The 12,804-nt window shown below is 35.2% G+C and overlaps 1 protein-coding gene across 4 annotated transcripts in view; it reads left to right on the top strand.

Moving 5' to 3' along the window:
- The window catches only part of SPAG6 (sperm associated antigen 6), a 62,851-nt gene that overhangs the window by 36,207 nt on the left and 13,840 nt on the right, over positions 1-12,804 (top strand). For all 4 annotated transcript variants that reach the window (XM_023223136.1, XM_023223135.2, XM_023223137.2 and 1 more), the window contains 4 exons: positions 3,030-3,235; positions 4,083-4,256; positions 5,421-5,573; positions 8,013-8,204. In XM_023223136.1, coding sequence (XP_023078904.1) covers positions 3,030-3,235; positions 4,083-4,256; positions 5,421-5,573; positions 8,013-8,204 — 725 coding nt within the window. The remainder of the gene's footprint in view (positions 1-3,029; positions 3,236-4,082; positions 4,257-5,420; positions 5,574-8,012; positions 8,205-12,804) is intronic.

Genomic DNA, 12,804 nt, shown 5'->3' with positions numbered 1-12,804 from the left:
ATGATACTTTTGTATACATTTTCCCTGAACACTCCACAGACCTGATTCCTGGCTGTGTTCTATACTTGTAGTGGCCTGTTCATGTATTCACTCTGAGCAGGGTTTTCTAGAACAGAACAATGTTTTTATTCCCCTTCCGCAAGATCTAGCCAAGTGTGCAGCACATAGTAAGCACTTAATGAGCACTCAGTGAGTGAAAGAGGAGAGAAAACCATGTACAGACACCAAGCATAAGAGAGGAAGGAATTATATCAGGATGTTTTTAGCTGTAAGTTGTAGAATGTAAACTACAAGTGGCTTAAGCAATAAGGACATTTTTAAAATTCACATGACACTAAGTTTAGAGTAAGGGCAGTTCCAAAGATGGTTTTGGGGCTGAACAGTGTCATGGAGTACCTGGATGCTTTTCATTTTTGTAGTCAGCCATCCTCAGCATATTGGTGATTTCTTCCATTATAGTTGCAAGATGGATGTAGGAGTTCCACATGTTATTTGCAGACATGACCATATCCAACAAAGAAGAGAGGGTATTTTCTTCTGTGTATCTCAGTTTTTACAGAGCTTTCACAGTTGCTTCCAGCTGACTTCTGCTTAGGACTAGGATTTGCTCACAAGCCTGTGCCCTAGCTGACGATGGCTATTGGGTAGACGCCAACAGTGGCTGGCATAGAAACACCAGAGGAAACAATAATGGGAAAAAGAGTAGTGACAGAGGCAGAGTGAAATAGCTCTGTTGAATGTGTAATATGTAGAGTCTACATTATTTAGGCCTATTGTATTCTTACTTGTATATACATTCACTGTCTGATACTTAATATTAACATATGTTTGAAGCTAGGAGAACAATACTTCTAAGTAAAAAGTGTGCTACTCAAGAGCAATAGAACCATATACATTTGGGGATGTAAACTATATGAAATTGCAAGTACAAAATTGCTAGGCCCACTTTAGGTCCTTGGAAACTTCATTACCTTCATGGCAAATCTTTTTCCACTGCCATCCTCAGCCATCCCCACATTTAACATTGCTACTCCGGAGAGAATAGAAAACTTGGGTAACAAGTTAGAAGAACAGAATTTGCTTTTTTATTAACATGTTATTCTAAGGAAGGAAGATATTGCACTCAAGAATTACTCAAGGAGCAAGTCAAATGAATGGGAATTATAAAGGTAGATAATAGATGTTTTTAAAAAGCATGTTGAGTTTTTAATAGTACTTTTAAACAGTTGTAGTTTGCTACATATTCTGTAGTCCTAGAAACTGCATATAAAAGTGAAAATACATCAAAACAAAATATTCAGCCCATTATATATATATTCCAGGTGTTCTTAAATAGGAACATATAAATTATTACTACATGACACCTGTATAATTTGGATTGAGTTGAATTCTTAAGCAGAATGTTAATTATCAGAAAATGAGTATTTTATTTAGAAATTATATGTAATATAACATTTTATATTTTTTCCCCATTTCCTTTGGATGGGTGTGGGGGTGTGGTGTGGGAAGAGAAATAGTGATCACCTATGTCACCTGCTGTCTTCATGGTCTTCAGTCTATTGCAGTAGCATCCCAGAGGCTGTTTCTGAGGAACCTGTTATATTGCTAGATTGATACTGCAGTCTGTTGGCTATTGTCTTCTTTTTTAAAAACAAAGCAAAACAAAACATATTCCTCTCATCTACCTCTCGTTCTTGAGATTACTTAAGAACTTCCCATAGTATACTAGCTTTTACACCAAATTTTAAAAATCAATACCTTTGCCAATGAATGTAGTGTTAATTTGCAGAAGTGTGTCATTGGTGCCGAGTTGAATGAGCCTGTCACTTAATAGCCTTCCATTAATACTTGTTTAATGAAGGAATGAAGGAACTGTTTATACAATATTGGGACTTCTAAGATAATTATGATAATTTAAGGGAAGCAAATACTGGACACTAACCTGTATTTGCTAACATTTTCTTTTAGAAGATGTGATATTACCAATACTTTGAAAAATCAAACACTGTATTATCTTCAAATTAAATACTTTAAATGATACGCTAAATAGAGCTCTTAGCTTGACAGTTAAGACATTTATATATAACTAAAGCACTACACATCTGGGAAAATAAGAACATATTTTTAAAGGAAGAGATTCCAGAAATGGGTGTCTGTGATTCAGTAAGAGGGGCCGTGAATACAATGTGAGTAGTATCTGTAACTGCATGTGGTGCTTTATGCTTCTCAAAAGGCAGGTTTTCCATGATATTATATGGGTCTGCTTGCCTGTCTCCCATTATCTGTAATTTAAAATGTGCTATTTTTGTAAGCTATTATTCTTGGACATACAAGTAAATCAACATGTATATTCAAAAGATGTGTACTTGATTTCTGACAAGAGTAAGATAAATTTATTCTTGTATCTAAACATTAACATTTATATACAAAAGTTTATTGATTAGTAGTAGGTCTCATTTTTGAAAGTATTTTTACATGTACAATGAAAAGGCAGCTTTCTATTTTGTATGAAAGTTTTTAAAAATCTTTTAAAAGTACTACAAGATAAAAGGAATCTAAAAATTGACATTATTGGCACAAGATTCGTGTTAATGTTTACTCATGTAAATAGCACAAAATATTGCCTAATTAGTGTGGTTGGTAAATTTTTGGTGCTTAAATTTTCTCTGTTCTTGTAAACCATGCATAAAATGCTTGTCTATTGAGAAGTGCAGAATTGTCAGAGCTTAAACAGCTGACATCTGCTTACTCTCTTAAAAAAAAAAAAAAAAAGAATAACAAGCCATTTCAGCCTAATCTACCTCAAATGTGTTCATGTAAATGGAGGTCCATCTATTGACCTGTATTCTTTTCAGCTCAGGATTGGTCCGCATGGTTTATGAAACCAGGAAGCCTGATTTGAAATGCAGATGTCGAGAGAGTGAAGTACACCCTCCTCTTTTTTCTTTGCTGTATCTGTCAGGGTGAAAAATGGCTTGCACAAGGGTCAGTCACCCATACTCACTTAATTACTTTTCTTGGACCCACAGAACTGTCACAAGCTGTGGTGGATGCGGGAGCTGTTCCTCTTTTAGTATTCTGTATCCAGGAACCAGAAATTGCTTTGAAAAGGATTGCTGCTTCAGCCCTCAGTGATATTGCAAAGCATTCTCCAGAGTTAGCACAGACAGTAGTGGATGCAGGAGCTGTTGCTTACTTAGCCCAGATGCTCCTGAACCCTGATGCTAAATTGAAGGTATTTCAAAATAAGGTTGAAAAACACATCAGCCTTTTTATAATGTAAGAAAATGGAAATGTGTACACGTGAATATTTTGCATCTAAAAATAATTAGTAAATTATCATTGAAAACAGATATGAATATATTATGTATTTGGTCTCTTAATATGTGAAAATAATACTGTAAAGATTAGATAACAAAAATGTGATTGGGGAAACTATGTACAAGATCAGAAGTAACAACAGTGTTAACATTAATAATTAAAATACAGAATCACATAATGATTAAATCTTTGGTTTTGAAAAGACCTAAAGATTTTTTAACCCTCCACCATAATATTGTTTCTTATGGAAATTGCCATATTTATCTTAGCCTTTTTTATAGCTTTCTAAAATCTGATTTTTAGTTAACAGTCACCAATTATACTTTTATATTCTAATAGTTACATCCTATAATGTTTTAAAATTGTTAATGTTAACTAAGCAATGGAACATTCTTTGAAATGGTATCAGCATCATGTCAAAGATATTGTTCTGCTTGATGATTTTTGTACTAAATGATCACATTTCTCATAAATTAGCAATTTCAGTATTGCATAATTAAGAAATGGTATTCATCCAGAGGTCATGTTATTTAATCATCTGTAATAGAGTTTCAAAATATTGAGAACTAATTTGGAAATTAGGAATTTTTAAAACTTGGATATAAGACTAGAATGTGAATGTCTCAAGACTAAGAAATCTTAGGTTGTTTAGGCATGTACATTTTTTTTCCTTTTATAAAAGAATTTGAATATATATAAAACTGTTTAAATCTGAACTCTGTAGTGGATGCTATATAGTGTTTTGTTTTTTTGCTTCACAGCATCAGATCCTTTCAGCTCTCAGTCAGGTTTCGAAACATTCCGTGGATCTGGCAGAAATGGTTGTTGAAGCAGAGATTTTTCCAGTTGTACTTACCTGTCTGAAGGACAAGGATGAATACGTGAAGAAAAATGCTTCTACTTTAATTAGAGAGATTGCAAAACATACACCCGAGGTGAAAAGAAACTTCAAGACACAATAATATGTAATAGTTTTAGTTTTTAAATAAAACATCAATTTGTTTATAGGGCCTAGGGGGGGTGGCACATGATCTAGATGGGTCGGGATTTCTCGTCTTCTGCACTGCTGATGTTTTGGACTGGGTAGTTCCTTGTTGTGGGGGGCTGGTCCTGCACATTGTAGGACGGATGTTTAGCAGGATCCCTGGCCTCTGCCCACTAGATGCCAAAAGTACCCTTCCCCCACAAGTGGTGACAATAAAAAATGTCTCCATACTTTGCCATATGTTCCTCAGGGAGCAAAATTGCCACCAGTTGAGAACACTGGGTTATATTAGCTGAGTTTGAGCTTGAAATCTGTTTTTAGTCATTTCAAACTTTCCATTTCTAGATTGTGAGGACTATGGAACTTTGCCATCCTTACCATTTTATGTCAGCTGGGAGTAGTGAGAACACTATTATAGCTGCAGGTTGGGAGAAATCACAAAGGTCCCCTGGCCTACTGTTACCACTCCAGTAGCTGCTCTTATGTGGTGATTTTCTGCTCTGAGTTCTAGATGGGAAAGAAAGAGAGAAAGCAAGCCTGTATTGGTTGTGAAGTATCTTTTTTCTGTGTATATTTTGACTAACCAATTTTTATTTCATTAAACTTTAAGTCCTCATTATTTCATCTAAAATCTTTATTTGATTGAGATTTTTCAAAATTAAAATGCACTCAGCTAGTAATCATTACTAGCAAGAGGGAAATAATTAGGTTAGAATATTTCAAGTCTGACATTGTCTTTCAGCATTCAGTGATTAATCTGCTTCATACTCACCCATTGTGATTGGGGGTTTCAGTAGTTAGTTATGAACTAGCCCTAGGCTTAAAGTCTAGGTGAGGAATTTTGACATCCATTATAATTGGGATAAAAGTTGTGCCACTGATGCATGAAAAATTGAACCACAGAATAAAGCTCCTCACAGTGAGTGTACGTGTGCATTTGAACTAGCAGGATTAGTGTACTTGTATATTTCTTTAATAAATATAATAATTTCACTAAAGGATAATTCAATGTCACCAGTTGTTTTTAGGTTCTAAATAGAGCGTGGCAATATTGAACTGTATTTAAAGACCACTGTAGGGTCCTGGTGATCAAACTCTTGTTCCTATCTCTTAGCTTTCACAGCTGGTAGTTAACACAGGAGGGGTTGCTGCCGTGATTGACTGCATTGGGTCCTGCAAAGGGAACACGCGGTTGCCTGGCATCATGATGCTTGGTTACGTAGCAGCTCATTCTGAGAACCTAGCAATGGCGGTCATCATTTCTAAGGTTTGTTCTTGCTTCATTTTTCTCTAGTTGCAGTAAGAAATTCTAAGAGAGAACCACAGATTAATGTTCTCCCACAGAATACAAGATATAACTGACTGGAGCAAAAAAAATTACCTGAAAAAAATTTTGATTGTTTCAATGCTTATTAGCAAGTTTTATTAGCAAGGTTATGGGAAGTTTAAAGTTTTACTCAGTGTTTCTGAGTAAACAGAATATCAACTTTTTTGAGCATTAATATTTAAATATTATCTATATTTAAATATTATTTGTGTCTTGAAGGATTAATTGTACATATCTACAAACATGTAAATCTTACCTTGGTTAGAAACACCTATTTGTAAATGCCATGCCCAATAGTCATTTTCAGTATTCTGGGAGGTCTATATACCCCTCCATTTCCTGCCACCTGAGTGAGAGATGACAATGGCTTGGACATCCCTTTTTATCCACTTTCTCTTCTTCAGCTTTTATGAACTATTTCTCTTCTTAGATTTAGGCAATTCAGAGCACGTGTCAGATAGCAGTGTTTTTGTTTCCTTGCTCTAGGGATTTTGCTTTATCTCAATTCACAACTTTGTAAGAACCCCTCATCTAGTGCAGCCCTGGCACATAGTAGGTGCTTATGAGATGTGTGCTAATGAATAAATATTGATCTCTGGACAAATGCTTCAAAGCCTGTGTGCTTACAGTGTGTGTGGTGATCCTCTGGGGTGTGGGTTTCTTATCAGCATAGAAAACCTGCTGCTGTATGTTAAACAGAAATGTGGATTTTTTTTTTTTTATCCCTTACTAATCCTCAGAATAAAAAGGAGCCTCAGATCTTTATTTTCTACCTATTTCATGATAATTCTTTGTTTTACTCCCTTTTATCCTGCTCTTTTCCTTTTGTTCTTCTATTACCACAGACTGTGATAGTGACTAGAGCAATGGTGGTGCTTTCTGAAGGGTCACGGTAAGGATGTTACCAGGATTTTGATCCTTGGTTCTTTTGTGGATAGTCATGAAGCTTATGCATGGGAAGAATGATGAAAGAAGAAGCAATTGCCATTGCTTCCCATTTGTCTTCCCGAAACTAACCAGGAAGCTCTTCCCTTCTTTGGTTTAAGGTTAATGCTGGCCTTTCCCACCTGGTTTGTTTTTCAGATAGAGATCAAGGTGTTGCTTGCTGAAACTCCAGCAGTTTCAGGCAAGCCACATAGTATGGTAGCACTCTCTCCTTTTCCTATGTGATACTATAAAGACTAGCAATAATATCTTACGTTTAAATAGTAATTTTAAAGCAAATTTTCATTCCTTATCTTATTTGTTATTCATTACAACTGAGGCCAAAAAGTCAGAGCTTTGGGGATGGAGTAGAGGCACTGTCTCCTTTTCCTCCTGCTGCTTCAGTCTTGTTACATCCTGGACATGTGGACTTTCTGGAAAGTTGCTTCATTCTGGAGACAGGTCTGACCTTTAATATTGGCAGACATACATTTTTAGGTGTAGGAAAGAAGCCAGTGAAAAAATATAGCTGATCTCTTCAGGAAATTGGTCTTAATAACCAAATTAAAAAGCGAAGAATAAAAGTATATATGATGATTCTGGCCTTTGCTATGGTAGTACAACCATGTGATCTTTTTTCGTGGTACTAAATTTAAGGTGATTACCATAATCTCAAATTAGCCAGCAAATCACACCTATACAGAATTTGGAATTAGAATTTGATTTTTTAAAATTGTTCCTTGGGTATACAAAATGTAATGTATTTGAGGCTCTTTAGTTAATTCTGTTTTTATTATTTAGATACAATTGAAGCCTAAGATGCAAAATGTAAGCATGTGCTGTGTAACAAAAGTAATCATTGTTGTTTTGACATTCAATCATGTTAAAGTGGAAAGAACTATAATTTAAAATTGACCATAATTGATGAAAAATTATTTATGTACTGTTTCAGGAAAGGTGTTAGTGAATATATTCCATTGACAAGGTACTTAGATAGGAATCTTACTGATTTATTTTATTCTCAGGCTTATTATATCAGGTTTATTATATTTGGTGAAAAGAATTTCTTTGAAGATTCTAAATTAAATTTTTAACAAAGGAAAATAAAGATTTTAAAATTCTAAACATTTTTAGTTTGCCACAGTAAAATCTGGCTTTGCGTATTTCCTAGTCTGTGATATCTGTTGTTTGGTTAAATACCTCTCTATTTGGGGGATAAAAGCTAGTAGAGAAATTCTTGGTTTAGTTGAATCGTTACAGATAATTAAGGTAATTTAGTTCTAGTCATTTTATTGACTTAAGAAATGACAGCCCCTGTGATGTGCTCATTTATTGAACCGTTTAAGAAAAAAAGGATCAAGGCCAAAATGATTTCTTCTCATGTTTGAGAGACATGGAAGACTCTTTAATCCTGCTCTAGATTCATAACACTTGCTCTTTTGATCCACGCTGCAGGGTGTACCCCAGTTGTCAGTCTGCTTGTCAGAAGAACCAGAAGATCATATTAAGGCTGCAGCTGCTTGGGCCTTAGGACAGATTGGAAGACACACTCCTGAACACGCACGGGCTGTTGCAGTCACAAATACTTTGCCAGTTCTGCTTTCTTTGTACATGTCAACAGAAAGTTCTGAGGATCTCCAAGTAAAAGTAAGTGCTTAATTCTGTTTTATGAAGATTTTGGCTCATTTGAAAAGTATGTCATTTAAAATCTCTTTGTTTTCATCATGGACAATATTGTTTTATGAGTCAAGAAATACAAATTTATCAGAATCGACTTCACTCTTCTTTGAAAATGAGTTACCCTGTCTCTAAAAATCAGTGATATATTTTAGAGAAAGTTCTCTATGGGTGCAAAGTTGTTTGTAAAATGAATGGTTATTGCGTTCTACATTCCTTTTGACTTATGAAGTAGAAATTGAAGAATAATAGAATTTTTTAGTTTGAATTTGCAAGAGAGACTTCTAGTTCATTTTACTTTTAAAAGTAGAATCCAAAAGAATTTAAGGTACCTTTCAAATGTATCATATAACTAGTCAGCAGGTATCTTTGAACCCGTAATTTGCCTCTTTAATCCCAAGGCCACCTGACCTTTTAAGTATATGTCTTGTATTTGTTTCTTTAAAAAATTTTCTGTAAGACTTACTAAATTAAATATTTTTAAATCATGCATTTTAAAAGGCAGATTTTCTGAAATATTACTAACTACTAAAATGATTCACAAAACACGAATATGAAGAAGGATGGATTGTTTAATGATTTTAGAATTAAAAAAAAGAAATAAAATGTTTTCCAGCATAGTTCCTATTGGGAAAATATGTACGTTTTTGAAAGCAGCTTGTAAAATTGACTTGGATTGAGGGACGTTCACTGAAAAGACAATAATTTAACAGTAAATTAAATTACATTTACATTTTAATTAAAACAGTAAACTAACAAATAGGAAAAGAATTTGGTGAAACTTTAGATGGCGGGGCCGGGCGCGGTGGCTCAAGCCTGTAATCCCAGCACTTTGGGAGGCCGAGACGGGCGGGATCACGAGGTCAGGAGATCGAGACCATCCTGGCTAACACGGTGAAACCTCGTTTCTACTAAAAATACAAAAACTAGCCGGGCGAGGTGGCGGGCGCCTGTAGTCCCAGCTACTCGGGAGGCTGAGGCAGGAGAATGGCGTAAATCCGGGAGGCGGAGCTTGCAGTGAGCTGAGATCCGGCCACTGCATTCCAGCCCGGGCGACAGAGCGAGACTCTGCCTCAAAAAAAAGAGAAACTTTAGATGGCATAATGAGATGGGAAGTTTACTTGAACTATACACTTAAGGGACTCTGAAAATTATGTATAGCAAATTATCTATTGGACTTGTAAATTTTATAAAAGCAAATTTATGTATATTTGGTCATATTTGCATATTATTTCTCTACTAATTCCTTGAGGGAAATTGGTTTCTAAGATTTAACATTTTTTTCTCAGTTTTTATAAGGCTTTCTAGACCAACAATAATTTAATAGATTTAGAACTTCCTTCCTATGTCTCTCACATGTGTATTCTTTGGCAATGCTTGGTAAAGAGAGAAAGATTGACAATATAAAGTCTTTTCTAGTTTAGCAGATCTCTTTAACTTTCTGGTGAGAAACCAAAACTCTATTCCCAGCTTTGAGTTCTCCAAGCACAGCTGATATACATGTATATGTGTATATAATGTTAGCCTACATATATAGTCCTCTTTTGGCTTCGTATTTCTTTAACCCATTGTCATTATTGTTTTTCTCCTCTTCCTCTCCTTCTCCTCTTCCGTCCTCTCCTGCCACTCTCCTGTGTTTCCTCTTAAGTTTTGGAAATAAAGTAAAGGGATATATGAGCTAGAGCATTAATCATTAATAGTGGACTCAATAGTAATTTCAGCTTGAGAAGCCCTTGCAAATAGTCCCTTAGGTGAGAGTATGTACTTTTTATATACTACTACCTTATATAACTTGCTTTTTAATAAATTATTATGATACTATGTTGTATGCATATCACTGGAGAAAAATAAATTTGAAAACTTCACTTTTTGAAGTAAGGTAAATATCATTTTGTTTAACAAGTGGTATTTTTAGGTTAACTAATAGAAATTAACTTCCTTCTGCCTATATTTAGTACAGTATTACTTTCAGGAAATACACTTAATAGTAAGTTAAAAAGTTACCAATCATTATTCCATCAATAATCTTTTAAAGGCTTCAGGCCCATCCAAATATTTTATTATTGTAGAGATTTGATCATTCTTTTTTCTTTCCCCACAGTCTCTTGAATTCTATCAGCTGTTATTTTAAAGGGTGTAGAATAAACATCCATTCAAGCCTGTTCGATTTGACACCATCTCAGTAGGGAAAAGTGTATCCAAGAGTGTCAAGAACTGTCTAATGGTATTTCTCATTTGTTACTCTATGGCAGCTTTCAAATTATAAGCCCACGTTGAAGTTCATTTTGTCCCAAAGGCATGTCAGCTTCTGTAAGCATTCTCTAATTGGTTTCCATGCAGGAGAACCAATAAGCAGTCTTTTGGAATTTCTCTTATGTTTTCTTTGGAGAAATAACTATTCAGACTCTTTGCTCATTTTAAATTGGGTTACTTATCTTTTTGTTATTGAATTGTAAGAGTTCTTTGTATATTCTGGGTACAAGTTCTTATAAAATGTATGATTTCTCACATTCTATAGATTTTCTTACTATTTGCTCCCATGTTATTCCAAATCTCTTAATAAAAATGGAGAAGAATTTTTTTTCTAATAAGCTTATCTACATGTTTTGAAAATTTTGATTCAAATATACCTTTTTTTTTTTTTTGAGACGGAGTCTGGCTCTGTCACCCAGGCTGGAGTGCAGTGGCACCATCTCGGCTCACTGGAAGCTCCGCCTCCCGGGTTTACGCCATTCTCCTGGCTCAGCCTCTGGAGTAGCTGGGACTACAGGCACCGCCACCACGCCCGGCTAATTTTTTGTATTTTTTTAGTAGAGATGGGGTTTCACCATGTTAGCCAGGATGGTCTCGATCTCCTGACCTCGTGATCCGCCCCTCTCGGCCTCCCAAAGTGCTGGGATTACAGGCTTGAGCCACCGCTCCCGGCCTCAAATATATCTTTATTTGTTTGGATTTAGAGGCATCATATTGAAATTTGGCATTGAATCAGCTCTTTCTAGTTATAAAACTATGTTTAAGATAATTATTTAATTATTGTGTTCCTATGGTAATAGTTGTTCCTCCTTCATTTTTTAGCAGCTTTATTGAGCTATAGTTCACATGCCATACCTTTATCCATTTAAAGTGTACCATTTAATGGTTTTGGGTATATTTACAGAATTGTGAAACCATCACCACTATCTAATTTTGGAATATTTTTATTCCCCACAAAAGAAATGCTACACATTAGCTGTGATTCTGTATCCCCTCTGCCTAGCCCCAGGCAACCATTAATTTACTGTCTCTATGAAATTTTCCTCTTTTGGACATGTCATTTAATGGAGTCATACAACATATATAACCTTTTTAGAGATAGGGTTTCTTTCTGTTGCAGACTGGAGTGCAGTGGCATAATCATAACTTATTGCAGCCTTGAACTCCTGGGCCCAAGTAATCCTCCTGCCTTAGGCCCCCGACTAGCTAAGACTACAAGTATGTACTGCCACATCTGGCTAATTAATTTTTTCTTTTTTGGAGAGACAGGGTCTCACTGTGTTGCCCAGGCTGGTCTTAAACTCCTGGCCTCAAGCAGTCCCTCCCTTGGCCTCCCAAAGCACTGGGATAAGAGGTGTGAGCCACCACACCTAGCCATGTGCCTGGCTTCTTTACTACTTAGTTGAAGTTTCACAGTTCTTCCATGTTGTGGCATATATCAGTATTTTGTTCCTTTCCATTGCCAATACAATATTCTATTGTATTAATATGTCACATTTTGTTTATCCATTTACCAACTGATGGATGTTGGATTATTTCTACTCTTGACTATTATGAATAACACTATTATGAACATTATTGTAACAAGTTTTCATGTGGATGTGTGTTTTCATTTCTCTCGGGTATTTACCCAGGGATGAAATTGCTGGGTCAATGGATAACTCTGTTTAACATCTGGAGAAACTGCCCAACTGTTTTCCAATGTACTACCAGCAAGGTAGTACATCTTTGCCAGCTCTTGTTATTAGCTTTATTTTTGATGGTAGCCATCCTAGTGGGTTTGAATTGGTATCTCATTGTGGTTTTGATTTGCATTTGTCGAATGGCTAATGATGTTGAAAATCTTTTCGTATACTTATTGGCTGCTCATACATCTGTTCTTTAGAGAGATGTCTATTCAGAACCTTTGCTCATTTTAAACTGGGTTATTTATCTTTTTATTATTGAGTTATAAGAGTTCTTTGTATATTCTGGATGCAAGATCTTATCAGATGTATGATTTACAAGTATTTTCTCACATACTATGGGTTGTCTTATTTTCTTGATGATATTGTCTGCAGCACAAAAGTTTTAAATTTTAATTAAATTCAATTGATCGATTTTTGTTGTTGTTGCATGTGCTTTTTGTGTTGTATCTAAGAAGGCTTTGTCTAACCAAATGTCATAAAGATTTACTCCTATGTTCCTCTTCATTTTAATAGCTGTTACTCTTTGGTCCGCAATGCTTTCAGAATAAAAATAACTTTCTGAAAAGATTTTTAAAAAATTTTTAAGCAGTTTTTCAAGATAATTGTATTAGCCTGTTATCACACTGCTA

This window comes from Piliocolobus tephrosceles, chromosome 9 (assembly GCF_002776525.5).
Source record: "Piliocolobus tephrosceles isolate RC106 chromosome 9, ASM277652v3, whole genome shotgun sequence".
In the NCBI taxonomy this organism is placed as follows: Eukaryota; Metazoa; Chordata; class Mammalia; order Primates; family Cercopithecidae; genus Piliocolobus; species Piliocolobus tephrosceles.
The sequence above is the reverse complement of the archived record's forward strand: the minus strand, read 5'-3'. Positions and strand labels throughout refer to the sequence as shown.